The sequence below is a fragment of the Lampetra planeri genome, chromosome 14 (assembly GCF_965212315.1).
Source record: "Lampetra planeri chromosome 14, kcLamPlan1.2.h2, whole genome shotgun sequence".
In the NCBI taxonomy this organism is placed as follows: Eukaryota; Metazoa; Chordata; class Hyperoartia; order Petromyzontiformes; family Petromyzontidae; genus Lampetra; species Lampetra planeri.
The window spans coordinates 2,455,278-2,473,924 of NC_136120.1; the positions used below are offsets into that span (position 1 = coordinate 2,455,278).

The 18,647-nt window shown below is 43.0% G+C and overlaps 1 protein-coding gene across 1 annotated transcript; it reads right to left on the bottom strand.

Moving 5' to 3' along the window:
• Positions 1-217: 217 nt before the first annotated feature.
• Positions 218-13,840, bottom strand: ALDH8A1 (aldehyde dehydrogenase 8 family member A1). Its single transcript, XM_078600413.1, has 7 exons — positions 13,542-13,840; positions 12,660-12,807; positions 7,626-7,781; positions 6,610-6,759; positions 4,254-4,510; positions 2,128-2,289; positions 218-1,534 (listed from the first exon to the last, which is right to left on the bottom strand). The coding sequence occupies exons 1-7, from the start codon at positions 13,677-13,679 to the stop codon at positions 1,082-1,084; spliced, it is 1,464 nt and encodes a 487-aa protein (XP_078456539.1). The 5' UTR covers positions 13,680-13,840; the 3' UTR covers positions 218-1,081.
• Between the last annotated feature and the right edge of the window lie 4,807 nt (positions 13,841-18,647).

Genomic DNA, 18,647 nt, shown 5'->3' on the forward strand with positions numbered 1-18,647 from the left:
GCAACCTAAGTAGACCGACCGCGCTAATCGGGCGGCGTGAGGTTGAACAGGTTTGTCCTGTCACTCGGTGGTATAAGATCTGCCAACTCATTCACCGCAGTGCACAGAGCACTGGGTCCCATCAACTGCGGGAATGTTGCCTTGAGTGCCTCGGGCAAAGGTCACTTGAATCAGCAGCGAGCCGATGCTGCCACACCATCAAGTGACAAAGTCCCCGTTATTTGCAAGCAGTGTTTATTCCGACAAGTTCAGACGGGCGTGCGTAGAATCTTCAAAGTTAAATCAAGGCACCACGGGTACTTCTTGTCAATGCTTGTGGTTAACACCGATTATAATGCAATGTGTGTTTGCTCGCATACTTCAACTGGTTTGGCATTTTCTACTAAAAAAATTATAATCAAAAATGAGGATCACATGGCAGTGTGCATTTAGCAGAATTATAAGGAGTGCAATAACAAGGAAACATTACATGGCAGTGGTAGAAATTGCATATTTTCAAAGCACATTAAATCAGCGTTTCTCGCCTACCGTTATCACAAGCCAATTGGATCCACCAATATAAAAGTGCACATTATTAGTTACTGAATCAATATAAGAAAAAGTGTAATATAAGGCGGTGTTCATAATAGATGAGAATCTGACAATCACAGCATTAAACATAAGCTCTAACAATTTTAGCACATAAACATCTTCCATACTTCATTTTTTATACCAAAAATCCGCTTCCATCTGCAAGTTAAAGTACAATACATTGCTCACTTCTAAAAAGACAGTGGCAATGAATAGCTAAACAATGCAAGAAAACTCTGCAAGGATACATTTGATTAAGTCGGCAATTTATCATACACATAATACAAGAGGCACAGACAATTAGCATCAGCTGATTGTTTTCATCAAGAGAACACAATTATCATTAGGCAACATTCAGTCCCACCTGCAAGTTAGTCCCAATATACTGCACACTTATAATTAATCATTGAATGACCACCAATAGCTAAACCAGGCATAAAAGGAATGAAGGATTTTAATTTAATTTAGCACGCCGATTGGCTTGGTCAGGTGGTACACAGATCACGTGTGATCAGTACTTGACGGTGATCGTCTTGACCTCAGTGAAGAACTCGAACGAGTCCTTGGCCCCCTCACGCCCGATGCCCGACGCCTTCATCCCCCCGAAGGGCAGGTTGAGCTCGCGGATGAGCCAACAGTTGGTCCACACGATGCCAGCCTGCAGACGCTTGGCCACGCGATGCACTCGCGCCACGTCCCTGGACCACACCACCGCCGCCAGCCCGTAGCGCACGCCGTTGCTGCGGGCCACCGCCTCGTCCTCGTCCTCGAAGGGTGACACGCACACGACCGGTCCGAAGATTTCCTCCTGCATGGCGGCCGAGTCGTCCGGCACACCCGTGATGACCGTGGGCGCCAGGAAGTAGCCGCCCTGGCACCGCGGGGGCAGCAGCAGGGGGTCCACTCCCTCGCCACACAGCACGCAGCCGCCATCCCGCTCCGCCTGCTCCACGTATCCACGCACCTGCTCGCACGCCAACGCACGCACGCACGCGGCATCGCACCGGTCAGGGAGTTTGTAGCTACCAGATCAAGGAAGCCAAGTGGGGTTGAGACGAATTTGTACTAGTGTAGGGCACTGCTTGGGGATGCCAAGTGTTAAAGGACAACAGCAAAAACATCTGCCATTCACCAATTAGTGGCATTGAGGTCACCATCGTTCTTGTGCCAGGCTACATGCACGCATAATTACACATACACAAAGGGTACAAATTGTTGTCCTGCAACAATAGGCCACTTTATTACCACTGCAGAACGGCCCACAAAGATATCTGTCCATCACTGCAAGCATCTTAGCCACGCGAATCAGTTACTTGAAGGGTATAAATTCGACACGCCAAAAACAGTCTTCCTAGTTTAAGGATACTCAGAGGCCCCTGCAAGAACTTCTGTCCCTGCAGGGGCCTCTTTATTCTCCATCAACACGCACACAATTCTTTGCGTAATTATTCGATGACACCGAGGTGCGTGTTAATAATGTGGTTGCAAGTCCGATTGGGCACCCGATTAAAGGCCCAGTACCTCACCCCTGCCCTAACCACAGCACCACACACGCACCTTTGCGAGGTGCTCCTTGCTGATGAGGGGTCCCATGTTGGAGGTGGGGTCATTCTGAGGTCCCACCTTCCATGCACGGGATGCTTCGACAAACTTTTTCAGGAACTGCTTGAAAATGGGCCTCTGCACGTAGATACGACTTGTGCACAGGCAGATCTCTCCCTGCAGGAAGATATGTTAGAGAGTAAAAAATCTTAATCCAGCATCATTTCAGTGGCGCTTGGTCCGAAGAAAACATTCTCCAGCGGTAAATCAAAGAATCGTCCAAATGCCACTGCGGCACACTTCAACAGTGGAACACATGGCGAACGCATGTTCACTACGAGCATTAACCCGAGAGCGCGAGTAGTATACACATTACGTCCTCTGAAGCCATCAGCTAGATATACAACTTGCATATAGATTTCTTGCCGATACTCAATTCACAAGCGATTCATCTATACATGGACATAATAAGCCACTGCTAGGCATTTGAAGATTAATTGATGCATCGAATAAAATTGATATCTTATGCTCACAAAATATGCATCGACTCAATCATATTAACAATTATTTTCAATTCAAGTAAATTATATGGAAATTTTACCAGAAGGTCAATGGTTAGCACAATCATAAAAAAAGACAAAATGTAATTTAAGGGATACACAGTACAGTTGATACACAGTACAGTTGATACACAGTACCTTATGAGATTATAAAAAAGGCGAATATAGTTGAGGCAGGCAACACAAACAAGACGCTGTAAACAAAACAATAATTCTTGAAATAATCATGACTCCAAATCATGACAATTCATCAAAATGAATCAGCAGGGGGTGAATCATTCATGTGCCTTTTAGGGGTGTAAAAATTCATAAAATCATTAATTAACAGTGACCTTAATCTCACTATACCAGCATCATCTGGTGCGTAAGAATAGTTTACATGTTATAACGAGTGTGCATGACCCCTCCAACCACTAGAGGCTGCTAGATTCACGACAATGTAAAACAGATATTCAATGATATAACAACACTAGCGGCTGTTAGTATCCCAAACTGGTCTGAGCCTCCCCTTTGGTCGAGGTGGAAATGCAGCCCTGAAAATTCTTGTTCACACCACCGTTCACAGAAGGGCCTCCACTAGAGGGAGTTCTAAAAAAACCTCGGGGGTATTTTGGTCTACTCTTACACACTGGCCAGATATCTTGCAAGAGCTAAGTACCCAAACTTTACCCCATCGCACGCAACCGGCCGATTGACTGTGGTGATGTACCCCCATTTGTACTGCTGCGTGGACAAGAGGCAGGGGGGTTTAAGTCCAGTGTGCTTACCATTGCACCACAGCCCACTGGGAAAATATAGCTGATGAACTTTGCTATGAATAAAAGCCCATCGCACATGGGCAGCGGCATGGCCGAGTGGTAGCACGTTTTCTGCTTGTTTAAAAAAGTTTGCAGTTCGGGCTCCGCGGCTGCCATGATCCATGCAGTCTGTTTTGTAGTGGACACTAAACATTCTGTGAAGTTATTTTCTTTAAAAAAAATAGTGGGTCACGTGTACTGGTGTGTACCCAATTTGATCACGGCGCATAGCAACATCGCTTCCTATTGGCATATAAAATTTCACTTGCTGGCCGGTGCAAATTTCACCTTGTGCCACACAGGGAAAGATGCCGCAGGGGGGTTCCCTGCCACAAGGAACACCGAGAAATACCGCATTGCAACCGTGCTACAAATATTAACCCTTCACCATTCCGAGACGTCTCTAGTTTGCAGGGTGGGTCCCGTTCACCACCGAATCTCAGAACGTGCAAGCGGTTAGTGTTAACTTTATTTAGAGAGGTATATCGACGTCGTTTTTAAAGACACTGTACTCACTGCAGAGAACTGTAGCAGCACGATGCCACTCTGTGATAGCTGGCGCCAAACTGTGCCACACACCCTCCCGCATGGCCTTGTGGGAACAGTGGTACTGATAAAGTTGTTTTTTCCCTTCCGGTTCCGTTCCGATGATGTAGACGTACTCGTCATCGGAACAGGAAAGGGTTTAACCGAGAGTGATGATGGCACGTGGCCTATCGGAAAACACAGCCGGACGAGCCCCCCCCCAGCTGTGAGCGAAAATGCCCCCCCCCCCCCCATTGACCTGGTTGGCGAAGCTGGATCGGACGGTGGTCGCCACGCAGGCGTCGAGGTCGGCATCGGCGAATATGACGGCGGGGTTCTTCCCGCCGAGCTCCAGGGAGAGGCGCTTGCAGTGAGGGGCGCTGCGCACGGTGATGTCGCACGCCGTGGCCGTGCTGCCCGTGAAGGAGATCGCTGGGACGTCGGGGTGGCTCACGAGGGCGGCGCCTGCCTTCTTGCCCGTGCCCAGGACCAGGTTCACCACGCCGGCCGGCACGCCTGAACCGTAGAATCACCCAATGATGCGTTGCTTCATTCGGTTATTGCAGAATCTCACGTTCGCGATAGGTGCATTGCATTTTGCGCGGGAGAATGGATGACTAATTATGCGAATTGTACACCGATTATGCGCTATATATTTTAATGGAATGAATTAAAAAAACAAGACAATACCATTGAGATGGCAAACAATAATCAAGTCTTGAAAGGAATGACCATAATTTTGGAACAATTCAAATTATCATTAACATTTGTTTCTTTCGGTTAAGTCACGTCTAAAGATAAAATAATAAATTAAATTAAATAATAGAATACGACGTTTCGATTGCAACACAAGCAATCATCATCAGGTATAATGAAATAGCGACATAAAATCTAACCAGAAAACTATAGACAGACATATTAGCAGACAGATATCACCAAGATACATAGCGAGAGCAACACAGGTGACAGAGAGGGGTGATCGTCTCTGTGTGGTGGCCTTAAATAGACAGAGGGGGGGCGGAGGCAGAGAGAGGGAGGAGGGTTAGAGAAAAAATTAGCATATCAATGAGTGGTCAACAGACGTGGTGCTGCGAATGCGATGGCACGGCATGTCTGTCTATAGTTTTCTGGTTAGATTTTATGTCGCTATTTCATTATACCTGATGATGATTGCTTGTGTTGCAATCGAAACGTCGTATTCTATTATTTAATTTAATTTATTATTTTATCTTTAGACGTGACTTAACCGAAAGAAACAAATAATAATTCCTGCAGTCACGAAAGTTCTAAAATTAAGATTGAACCACTTCTACGGGGAAGTTTTAAGCTTATCTTTTTTCTCTCTCTCTGGCGACTTGTTTTCTCTGCCTGTGTCCTCTCTTTAGATTGTTCACACTTAAATTCTAACTTAGCAATCTTTGAAATACGTAATCAACCAGGCTATGCGTTAATTGTGTGTTGACCGACCCTCTGTGTTGTATTACATTACATTTCGATATTTTACTAGGTTATTTAATTTTAGTGTGTCCTTCTCCTGATTTTCAGGCTTGCTTGCCGTGCCATCGCATTCGCAGCACCACGTCTGTTGACCACTCATTGATATGCTAATTTTTTCTCTAACCCTCCTCCCTCTCTCTGCCTCCGCCCCCCCCTCTGTCTATTTAAGGCCACCACACAGAGACGATCACCCCTCTCTGTTACCTGTGTTGCTCTCGCTATGTATCTTGGTGATATCTGTCTGCTAATATGTCTGTCTATAGTTTTCTGGTTAGATTTTATGTCGCTATTTCATTATACCTGATGATGATTGCTTGTGTTGCAATCGAAACGTCGTATTCTATTATTTAATTTAATTTATTATTTTATCTTTAGACGTGACTTAACCGAAAGAAACAAATAATAATTCCTGCAGTCACGAAAGTTCTAAAATTAAGATTATCATTAACAGTTTTACCGACTGACTCCGTTAATTTTACACAGGCGATATCATTAAAATAGTTGTGCATTTGTATAGCAAACCGTTAATAACCTCCAATTTTCCAGTCTCCATGGATTACATGTTCAGCAATTAGCACAGGAACATAATGTGAACTGCATTGATTCGTAACATAAGAATCTCTCTCGCTGTAGTATGGCAATCAAGAATGAGACCCTTATTCTTTTCTTAGAGTTTTAACGTAGTATACAAGAGTCAAGTTGTCGCATCATCAAAACTGACCAAAGATATGTACAACTGACCATAACGTATATTCGGCTTTATAGTAGCTGTGATTATTCAACAAAATGCAGCTTCCATTAACGGACGTTCATCGTTGACAGGGATGACGATGCAATGTCTACTCGTGAAACGATGCCAGAGTGTTTAGCTGCTATGAATTTCCACATGATAAGCCACTTCATCTAGTGATCATTTTCGACCAGGTCACTTCTGAAAAAGAGCTACATAGCTCAGTTGGCTTTAACTGGTAAAATAAAACAAATTTAACGTAACATAAAAACTAAATTTTAGCCAATAGCACAACCGGAATAGCATCGGGTAAATGTAACGGCTATTACAAGAAATGTGCAAAGTTATAGATTTTTCACAACAAGAAAGATGTAAAAGGCCACCTCACCAGCCTCCTTGAGCAGCATGCAGAACATCCATGCGGTCACAGAGGTCAACTCGCTGGGCTTGGCAACCACCGTGTTTCCCAGGGCTATGGCTGGAGCGATTTTCCACGTGAGCAGGTACAACGGCAGGTTCCACGGGCTGATCAGCCCAACTGGCAAAGCACGTGCACACCAAACAAGCTCATTATTTGTCGACCTACAAAGGTTCAGTACGTGAGCCCACACGCGTATGGGGGCAAAGTAAAGTGGCCAGTTTTCGCAGTGTGCCGGAGCTCAGTATGGCAGGAGGTGCAAGTCTTGTACTTGACGCTTCGCTGGGAATGTTATATTACAGCCGATTCATTCTTCTGATGTAAGCACTCAACATTGGTGCCACTGTTTTGTTCCACAATAAAAGCAAAACATTGTCCTCAAATAATGTTTAATTTTATTCCAATAATCAACAGTCTTTGTGTGGGACATCAAAGTAATTTTAAAATTGTTTCTATTTTCAAAATGTAAGAATCAAGATATTTTATATGTTCACCACACTTAACACCAATATTCAGATCTAATTTCCATTGTGTGGAAAAAACATTAAAAGTAAAACAAACTTAGATTCACCCAGTGGCTTTATACAAAACAAACTCACGACACTTTGTATATGCAGACTAATACGAATATGCAATTGGCTAACATCACCAGCGGAAATTTTATACTATACAGTTTTATGAAAGTCAATTGATATCCATAACGTACAATCGCATTACCAAAAACCAGTTTTGCTCTCCGAAAACATATTCACGAGTTTATGATAGTATAAAAAACATAGTACAATGCCAAACGACAAAACGATACACGATCGAGTAATAGCAGTTATCACCGTGCCAACGTGACCGACTACGACATCATGCCCGGTGTTCCCAGTTAAGAATGAACTCAATGCCCCAAACATGAAGCACTGCGGCTCGCTCGCAAACTTGCTTGCTGTCCGTGCGTGCAATGTCCTGCAAATGTTTCGCGCCACGCGGTTACGTACCCACTCCAACGGGACTGCGCACCGTGTAGTGCATGCAGCCCATGTGGTCAGCCTGCGTGCACTCATTGGTGTAGTGCTGCACGGCGGACGCGAAGAACCTGAAGTTGTACGCGGCGCGCGGGATGTCCACTGTTCTTGCGTGTTCCAGTGTTTTTCCTGCAATGACAGCGAAGGACGCTCAGAGTCGACCGGTTAGGGCGACGTGCAATCGTTTGGTACTCAGTATCACGCCTTTCGCACAAGCGTACGACACAACCCCTGCAGCGCAAACAGAATGAAGAAGCACGATTGAGCAGAGCACAGCATAAAGGTAGTAAGTAGCACACCAACTTAAAATTCACAATATATTTCTCAGACAACCAACAACATTTTATGAGCGGAGCACTTAAAAACGAACTACTAAAAAAACAATTTTTATTTTATCAGGTAAGGCCCACTGAGCTATATAGCTCTTTTTAATAAGCAACCTGGCCACAAATGATAGCCCAACAAAGTCGTTTATCATGTGGAAATTTATAGCAGCCAAATATTCTAAAAGCATTTTAGGGAGAGAGAGAACACACAACCTCGAAATATGCAGGTGTCAGGGTTAGGATCGTACCCACAACCTCCTGTATACCAGGCAAGGTAGTTAACATCTCGCCACTGGAGCACTTAACACTACTGCACCCCAACATTAATGTATTATGTAATTAATTCTAACACACACAGCTTTGATGAGTGTAACATAAGTGGAACCGATTGTTTCATTTCATCATTGCGATACATGGCTACTGTACACCGAGATTGTAAGAGTTTCAACAGACAAGAGGGCCAAGTGGGCACTACTGACACTCTGGACTCAATCGGGTCAGCCGCTTTGATTATCCCAGGTTCGCAATTGTAATGAGTTGATAGTTTTGGTCTGGAATGATTGCATATAATAATAATGTTGCATTGGTTTTGTGCTTGATTCAACTACCTTCCAGCTCTGAGAAGAAAAAAAACAGAATGTCAAGTGATTAACATTTCTTTCTGGAGAAAGGAAGGGGGGGAATTGCTGCTCCTAAGTATGGATCAGAGGTCACTTGAGATTCAGTCGAGGTTCTGTCATATCTCCTTCCACGAACCATTCTCTAGGGTGTGATGATGCATTGCTCTGCAAGTATTCCCAATGGACTCTTTTGTCTCAGGACACGATGCCGATAGCACAATATTGATACATATCGAGAAATGGAACAGAATTAATAAAAAATATCCTCCAACTCCATTGTTAGTGAAGCCCCATGCCTATTGATGCTACCAGAGCCTTTAGTTTGGCCAGATAACATGCCCTGACATTTGGGATGAGGCCAGCACTCATAAGGCAGCACTGCAATCATTATTTAATTTATTGTGTCAGAGTCAAGGGCAGATCTGAATGTCAAAACACAAAGGTCTGTTTTCCATTACTGCACACTCACGGACTTTCATCAAGTTATAAATAAAACCTATCCGATGGTTTATGAAAGTGGCACAGTACAGTGATTGCAAAACAATATTTTAATCAGATGAGCACCACTGTATGCACTTCATACTGTATAGAGAGTATACAGTATACAGTATAAACAATGGCACTCAAAAATGATCAGCAACCCGATTACGCACGATATCTGTTTTCCATGGCCAAAATCTATCAGTAGAAACTCCTATTATAAAGGACATTTATTTTCTGTTATTCGTGGCCATTTCACAGATAAGCGGGTGGGGGGGGGGGAGATTTATATCCATATTCATCCACGGCACACTAAAATATTTCCAGCGCTGGCAAAAGTCTGCGATTAATAGATACTTTGCCGATGAAGAAAATGCACCGATAGCGACTACTGCAGAGACACAGCAACGAAGGCGACTCGTGTGTAAAGGTGAGACGGAGTTTTGCGTCGCAGAACCATTGAGAACAGCGACAGCATGAGCAGTCTTCTTACTAGCAGTCACTAGACAAATGGGGGATGATGACATGACTAAGATGATCTTGATAAAGATAGTGACAGTGGTGATGTCAATGGTAGATATCACATCACACTCAAGGGGCAAATCACTCATTGTCTGCATTTATTCAGACGTTTGCACAGAAAACAGGGTTTAAAGTAGATAAACAAGGATGACAGGAGCTGTGAAGAGCACACACCCCATATCTCCACAGATAAGAGCGGTTTCACTCTATAATTTATTGAATGGATAAACTTACATAATTAAATCAGCTCGGTATTAAGAGGGGGGGTGGGATTGTGTGTGACAGATTAATGAAATCGCACTTTAATGTTAAATTGGGGTCAAGTATTTTTTGTCCAACTGTGAGAGAATTAAAAAATGTTTGTCCAGGTATAAGTTGCCGCAATTTCAACTACCACTGCTAAACAGGTGAAGTCAGTGAGACAAAACAGGGCCCAAGATCCCGATCTTGAAGACTACACTGCTCCTTTTTTACATAATAAGTTTCTGTAACTGTAATACGGCGAAATATATTATCTGCTGGTTTACGCACCAGGGTTAAACACTGTTCTCCAATACTCAGGAATGCCTTAGCCAGCATGCACGGAGTTAAAAGAATTGTTTACTTAACATTGTTTATCATTCGGCAATCTGTGTGCACAAACAGCTCAGAAAAAAATCATAGTATGTTTAACTTCTTTCGCACCCTACAAAGCCAACCGTGCTGATCGGAGGTGTGGGGGAAGGACAACCAAACACGAAAAAATTGTATATTGTTTATGCAACGCCTCTTGTGCAAAAACTGTTTTTCCAGTTACTCTATTGTACGGGCCTGGAAACAGAAACATTAGTGGAGCCAAATGTTATTGTCATAAAATATTAAAAAATACTTTTTTTAAACACGCTTTAATGAAATGTACCGTACTCGTAATGGCAGAACTCCACGACTCCATAACGTAAGGGACCATGGTGATTTACAGCCAACGTGAGTTGAGCGTGGACAATTAGACCCGTAAAAAATATTTTTTTAAATATATATTTTTAAATTTTAATGATAGAATATAGTATTGTCATCAGTATGACATACCTATACCAAGTTTGCAGTCGATACGACATTGGGAAGACGGTTGAAATAGAGTTACAAGATTTGAGGATATGACAACAGAGAGAGTGAGTTAAATAAAAGCGTGTAAATAAATAAATAAAGCATTCATAGTCGATGCAGTACAACAATTACAAACGAGCAAGTTTTTAATGAACGTTCGAAAACAAATTGGAAATTGAAAATTTGCTCAAATGTATCTGCCAGTGACGCTTGTTACAATAACATTTCAAATTTTTAAAACAAATTTGGTAGGCTTACAAACATTCAAATATTGGCACTGCCCACAAGCAGTTATAAATGATATGCAATCACTTGGATGAGCCACGAAACCTCATCTATTCACAAAACATGCGAGTGCCCATTTTCAAAGCGTCAAAATGTTAGCATTTGTGAAAGGTTAACATTTTGTGAATGCAAAACTAATTTGCATGCAAGCAGGCAAGTCCTGCTTTGCATAATATATGTACAGTACTGTTTAATGATAAACCCCAACGACACGAGCATCATCAGTATATATAATACATTACCATCACGTGGCAAAACCCGTACTATGGCTTGCCATTCTACGGTGCAATAGAAATTGTCTTTGTTAATGTTAATAGTTATGCAGCGACTGCTCACATTAAAGAGCATTGCCGATATACACAGAATGCTGTGTTATAATCGATACAATGCACACTCCAATAACGCACTATTAATTCAGCAACGCCTCTTGGAAGCCAAGCTAATTTGGGGGTGAGCATTTCCAATCATGGAGGATATCTCCCATAATAAACTAGTATGATATATAATTAAATAGGTTTCCATGAGCCACAGAACTCGAATATGTACAGTACTCGAATATAACCTTTTTGCCAGTATCAAAGTATTCTTAATTTTTTTTACAGTATTGTAGTTGCACCCGTGGCCCCGCATTTCCATATATTTTTTTATTCAACTGACATTGTGCTAAAGCCCAAATGCTGCAGGCCGATTTCGCTTTGTGGGCTAGATGAAAGTCTCTCCGTCAGAATCCAGGCTGAGCAGTAATACATCATTACACATGTCGAACAAAAATAAAGTTGTAGGTATCTGGAATCGTAGAATACGACGTTTCGATTGCAACACAAGCAGTCGTCATCAGGTATAACTAAATTTGAGAGAGAGACAAAACACAGACACACAGACAGATACACAAGCTGAGAGAGACAACACAGAGACACACAGAGAGAGAGACACACAACATAGACACACAAAGACCCCCCCCCCCTCTCTATTTATGGCCTCGACACAGAGGCATTGGGTCTCTGTGTATCTATGTTGTGTGTCTATCTCTGTGTGTCTCTGTGTTGTCGCTCTCTGCTTGTGTGTCTGTGTGTCTCCGTGTCTGTGTTTTGTCTCTCTCTAAAATTTAGTTCTACCTGATGACGACTGCTTGTGTTGCAATCAAAACGACGTATTCTATTTTTTAATTGATTTTCTTTCCACGTGACTTACCGAAAGAATCAAAGAGCAATTCCTGCAGTCACGAAAGCTTCAAATCAAGTTTGTGTCTGGCGTAGTTAATATTACACTTCATTGGACTTTCATTTCATCAGAAATGCACTCCGACTGATCTTTGACTGGCAAGAATTTATCTTTAAAGTCTTCATCAGTCATATTTAGGGAAAAGAACAGCGACTGCTGCCCATGAAAACTGGGTATCAGTGCAGCATGGCTCGAATCACACACATCCCTTTTCCACTGGCGCATCTGAGCCACGCCAGTGCGGGGCTCTCGTGGCAAGGGTGGGTTTTCCCACTGGCAATTTACCGAGCCGAGCCAGAACCAAACTGTGAAACATTGGCTCCACAAAGACATCTGAATCTAGCTCCGGACCAAACACTGCGAGCGAGCGCAGGGTGAAACAACCTGATGCCTCCTGAGCCGTGCATGGCTGGCAAGGCATGAAAACGACGTGGCTCGGTTGTCAAGTGGACGAGAGGTAACAGGCATACCCTGGTCGTGGGACTCTGCTCTTGCCAGCTCCTCCAGCCGGGACTCGATGAGCTCGGCGAGCCTGGTGAGGATCCTGCCGCGCTCCAGAGGACTCGTGGCAGCCCACGCCGGGAAGGCGCGCTTCGCCGCTTCCACCGCGGCGTTCACCTGCTCGCCACGGCAGCGAGAGGGGATGTCATGCCACCGTCATGCCACAGCGTACACTGCGTGTTGTTTAAAGCAGTGGCGTGCTCTCAAAGTGTGGGCGCCTGGGCCACCAGTGGACACGGACCTTCAAGGTTGGGTCCGCGAACGGTGATGCAAGTGGAGGTTGAGCCAGACATAATGACCTGTTATTTTGGACATTAAGCTTTGACTTATGATATTTACATAAAAAATGTAACTACCCAGATTAAGCTACCCTCGCCATATGGTCTAAATGCCCCCCCCCCCCATAAAAAACGTATAGCTGCGTTAAAAAAAAGTTTACACGTACGGGTAATACGAATAATTTTCACTGGTATTTAGAGAGAAGTGAATGCGTTTTGTCATCAGGGGCGAGGGGTCGGGTGGTCCGCGGAAATGTTTGCATCGGCCAGATCGTCCGCGAGCCAAACACATTTGAGAAAGATGGCTTTAAAGTCAAACTCGTAACGTACTAGAATTCAGCTCTAATGGGAGGCAACAATGAAATTTGAAGCCAAAAGTCGCTGGTTCGTTCGACTCGCGTGGCAGATAAAATGGCCAGTTGCTTTTTTAATCCTCCCGTGTGTCCACGTGGAAGAGTAGGCCAAATTTCCTGCATTTGGAATCCCTTCCACCGGCGGTTGCATAAACAAGTATGTTCAGGGCTACACTACGGCTCCCCACAAAGACAACAATAACATTACGCGCACACACACCTCGGCTTCGCCGCTGTCAGGGACTCGGCAGTACACCATGCCGGATGATGGTTCAAACGAGTCCACGTGCGTCTCGCTGGCCACGAACTCGCCATTGATGTAGTTCTCCAGCACCAGCAGGACGCCGCTGCACGCCATCTGTGCACAAAGTAGCGTGCTGTTGTTGGGCTATTACAATTGCCGTTGTTGTTCAAATGGGGAGTCCCGAGCAACTTGAAACGCGCAGCCTCAGCCGAGAGTTTAAATGCCTACGGTCGTGCCCAACACGTGCGCTCCATGTGGCGCCAACGCCAAGGCCATTGGCCAATGAGAGCGAGGGGCGTTGCGAGACCACGCCCACTCTAGGGGTCAACGTTCACCGGATCAGCTGTGTGTTTATTCATTCCAGCATCCCATGCGTGTGCCTGTGTGCGTCTGTGTGATTGTGGGGAGAGGTAGTGTAGAGGTTAGCGCGCTGCGCTACGAATCTGGCGGCCGGGTTTGATTCCCGCTCACGGCCAACACCAGTGACGATTATTTGAACCGGTCCTGGGCCTCTCCTAGGTCGACTCAGCCTCAAATGAGTACCTGGTGCCATGTTTAACCATCACCTCTAGGGAGACAAAGGCGGCCGGGCGTGGTGTTGCCCACACCACCCACTCGTGTGTCCTTCATAGGTACTCGCTAACAGCACTTGCCCGAACAGTCTGTTAAGGCTATATGGGGAGATCTTTGTCTTGATTGATGAGCTTTATTTAACCCGGTCAGATGCCACTTTAGATGAGCATGAAAATGTTGGGCTGCACCTTGTCCTTTTATGCCACTGAGACATATATCGGCGTCCCATACACCTGTATAAATTGTATGCGATGTCTTTGAAATTTGGGATTTTATCACCAAATGAATCGTGATGTCATGTGATGGGGTCGTTTTTCTTTACCCAAATTGTATCCTCACAGTGCTGTCTACGCCATGGCATGAAACAAACAGTATTTTGGGAACTCGCAGCGCAGTGCATCGCCCCTTGTTCTAGAACAGCTCGTGGTAGGATATATCAGCACTGCTTCTGAAAGTGACATATTATTCACACGAGTAGGCAACACTCTCCCATCTGCCCTACCACGAAGAGAAGTGTACGTCACGTAACAGTCAACCCAGTATTTTCAATGATCCGACCTTGAATTTAGCTAAATGAAATGCGAAATCATATTTAAAGTGATTTCTTTTTTGTGAAGTAATTGTTGACTGGGTTGAGATGATGAGCTCCCGAAAACTTTAAAAACCTGATTTAATTAATCACGGCAGGCTGTTTGGATTTAAACCCAGAATCTCAGTGGTGCCGGCTCAGCTCTGTGACCTCTGAACCACCCAGTCATCCAGACCAATTTTCTTTGTTTACTTTTTTTGTGTTTTCCACAGTTTGCTTTCAGTTTTGCTTTCGGCATCATAGCACGAGGCAGTATCCATTCGAACAGGCATAGCTGTGCAACCACAATGTGTTCGAGTTTGGGTTAGGAAGGAAATATTGAACTGCTTTTGAGTTCACTTCAAGTGATATTTATTTATCCACACACTACGGTATGCACTTTCCCATACACCGTACGACAGAAAAATGTTTGCTGCATTTCAATCAAATAAAAAAAATTACTTTCACAGCTGGTATTTAGCCAAATTAAGTGAAAACTGGGCCGAGGATATTAACTTCTCGGAATCAGATTATGTATTTATACTGGAGGAATCCGATAATCTATGAAGCGCTTTTCACAGATGTCCAGCAGGGGCGGGTAAGAATGTTACAACAAACAATTCACGATAGGAGTGCAAAGTACAAGAAAGGTAAGCAAATCACCAAAACATACAAATAAAACTAAACCATCCCCATCGTTTCTAGATTTGAAGCTTTCGTGACTGCAAGGATACATACTCTTTGGTTTATTTCGGTAAAGTCACGTAGGTTAAAAAAGAAAACAAATAAATTAAATCACGATGTTTCGGAGGCAACACAAGCCTCCGTCTTCAGGTGGAACCGTCACAGCAAAATCACTGCATCCCCATCCTACCAGGCAAAGCCCATTGAAGTGTTAAACTGAGCCTGGTTTGATCATAGGCGGACAAACCCATATTCACACTCAAGATTGCAGTGTTGCTAACTCAATATTCTTAGCCCTGAGCCTCCCAGCCTTATTAACATAAACAGGCGTTTTTAAGTAGACCGCACGCTGTAATCAGTGCCAAATGCAGCACTTGGCACCACTCCTTTATAATTTGTATGCAAGGCTGCATAACTTATAAATTACAGGAAGATATTTTCCCCTTGCTCCTTTGTTAATATTTGCACTACCACTCCATCATAACTCTAAATGTCTGTAACAATAGGGAAAGTGCTTCTGATCTCATATACCATATGCAAGATTACGGGGTTTTACTTTCACATTGGAGCAATTTGCTCCCGTCACTTTCTATGGAATGTTAAAGCCATATATTGTGATGTTGCTTTGCTGTCTCCTCAATTGTGGATAATCCTTAACACAGCTTCAGTTAAATCTTGCTCGATATATGACCATGGCCTTGGTGAGTTGAGCGGTCCTTTTCATAATTAGCATTATTGCTCAATATAAGTATTTGTTAGGTATGTTGCACAATTCAATTGTATTACACTACGTAATGTATGTGGTTTATGTACTTTTATCGTAGAGAGATAAAGAAATATTGTACAGTAATCTATGTCATGATTTAGTGTTCAATTCTCTTCACGAACTAAGTGCACTGCAATTAGCATAATGTTTGTAGAGTATGTGTTAATTATTTTGGCCGATTTATAGCGATGCTTATAAACAATGCTTCTCTAGTAATTGAAACAAATGAACTGTGGAGAGAGGGTCGCGTAATGCCCTCCAGGCATTTACTATCAAACACTGAAGGATCCCCATTAAGGGCTTTTAGGTGGCTTATAAATTTTAACACGAAGATATTATAAAGTGTGAACCAGTAATAACAGAGACAAAGCGACATCTGCCGACAGCCACGGAAGAGCCAAAAGTGCCCCAGTGAGGATTTGCTGTAATCACAGACCCCTAGTTGAGACAACCATTGCCTCGGGGTAACCCCAGTGTTGCCCTCACCCCGACTCTTGTACACAGAGTAAATAATTTACTGCTCACTTGTAATGGTCAGTGTGTGGGCGGGGGGACTGAAACCGGGGCTCTGAAACAGCTGAGCTCAAAGGGGTAACAATGTTAGATGAATGCCATATAGATAAAGTATCAGATGGTACCTTTAACCACATAAAATCAAGCAGATCTTCATTAGCATCATCAGCCATCGTCGATGCACTGCTAGGTGAAGGTCTCCCCAAGCCGTTGCCATCCTTCGTGATGCTGCAAGTCGAACACTACCATGTTAGCAGACAAGGTTTCGAAAAATTGCTTTACCATCCACTACATACAGACTGTCATTCAGATTCCGGAAAAGACAAATTAATTTAATATATCATTACTAGAATTTGCAGAATATGAAAAGGCAATTCGACGCATTGGAAATTTATGCAGTCATCCAAGGTCACAAAAACCAAGGCCTTCATGAAAACATATAGAAAATATAGGGACCGTTTACAAAGAGGGAACTTTTACAATAATATTGTATGAAGATCACAAAAAATACAAGCCAGAAAATCAGTTAGGCAATGAGATATGCCCTTACCAATATTATCTATCACAACATTAGCAAAGTTATTCTGAAGATTAAATTTGAGAAATAGAAAGAGTACCGTACTGGATGAACATTAATGGAGAAAGGAAAAGCCATCTCAGATTTGATGAGGAAATAGTCATGATAACAACAATTTAAATGAACTATGGAAAATTATGGAATACCTTAACAAAAAAATGCCACAGAGTTGGGGTAAATATATATGAGCAAAGCATAAGTCATGTACAACAATTTTATAAAAAGCAATAATTGTTGGAGGGATAATACTAGAAAACAGCAAAATACGATTACCTAAGGCTATTGTTGATATAGATTGGCGTGAAAAGCATTAAATAAAGAAAGTGAATATGTACTATATAAAGTGTTATTAAAAGCTGTAATTTCAATCATGTAAAGCAACAAACCAATGGGCCTAAAGAAGAACTTTAGCACTCAGTGAAAATTACCTGAAATGAGATATGGATCAGAATCTGAAAAAGTACACTCAGAAAAAAAATAAGATATGTGTGCTTGAAATTACACTGAAAGATATAAATAGGAACCCATGGATGAGGGAACAAATACAAAACAGAAGCATCATTCATAATAAAGGTTTGTGGGCTACGTGTTAACCAGAATCATCATATCGACTCTTCAGGAAAGTAAGTTTTAAAGGTCATGAAAGCCAATGCAATTGATGCCGCAAAGACTTTACCATCACTTTCTTTCTTCTGCAAGATCCCACAGCGATTAGGCAGTTGATACTGATCTTCAAGGTCTGCTATTTTAGTATGCCACTTTTAATATGACGTTGACGGTATCGATGTGGGTGCCCAATTTACATTGTTCCTGATGATGTCGATTCCATCGTGTAGGCTTAAAGCAGCAGCTTTAATGCAACAAAAGCCAACTCAATTTATATGCCCCATGCTTTGTATAACGATGGTCAGTACCGTACTCATCTCCTGCCTTGGATATGGGCACGTGGCCAAAGGTCTTCTTTCATCTAGCTGGATGAATATCACCTTATCAGACTGTGCCCAGATCGTTAATCCAGGAATTGGGTTCAGTTGATGTTGCTGTCTTTTACTTCAATGCCTCTGTTGAAGGTTAAAAGTTCACATTGGTTATAGTTGATGGTCTAGAAGGTGTGTTTTTTAGTATGCTCATACATTCTTATCATTATGCAATTAATATGGATAATGGTTTACACTATGAGACCTCCTTTACCAGTAGCAAATATAGTAATAGGTAATAGGTTTTTACCCTTTTAGTGCGCTGTTTTTGAGTTGTACGCCTTTTGGCGTCATCTGGTCCAACACCAATGGAGACTAGGCTCTAAGAAAAGCTGTCTCGGGTGTGGACCAATCAACTTCAAGGACAGTGCATATCATTATCATTATCAGAGTTGTTTATTTTTGTTTGCATTTTGACTGCTTG

Coding starts and splice junctions, on each gene's coding strand:
- ALDH8A1 (XM_078600413.1), bottom strand. CDS start 13,679: ATGGCGTGCAGCGGCGTCCTGCTGGTGCTGGAGAACTACATCAATGGC. Junction 12,808..13,541: donor CTGACAGCGGCGAAGCCGAG/GTGTGTGTGCGC, acceptor CGTGGCGAGCAG/GTGAACGCCGCGGTGGAAGC. Junction 6,760..7,625: donor GCGCAGTCCCGTTGGAGTGG/GTACGTAACCGC, acceptor GTGCTTTGCCAG/TTGGGCTGATCAGCCCGTGG.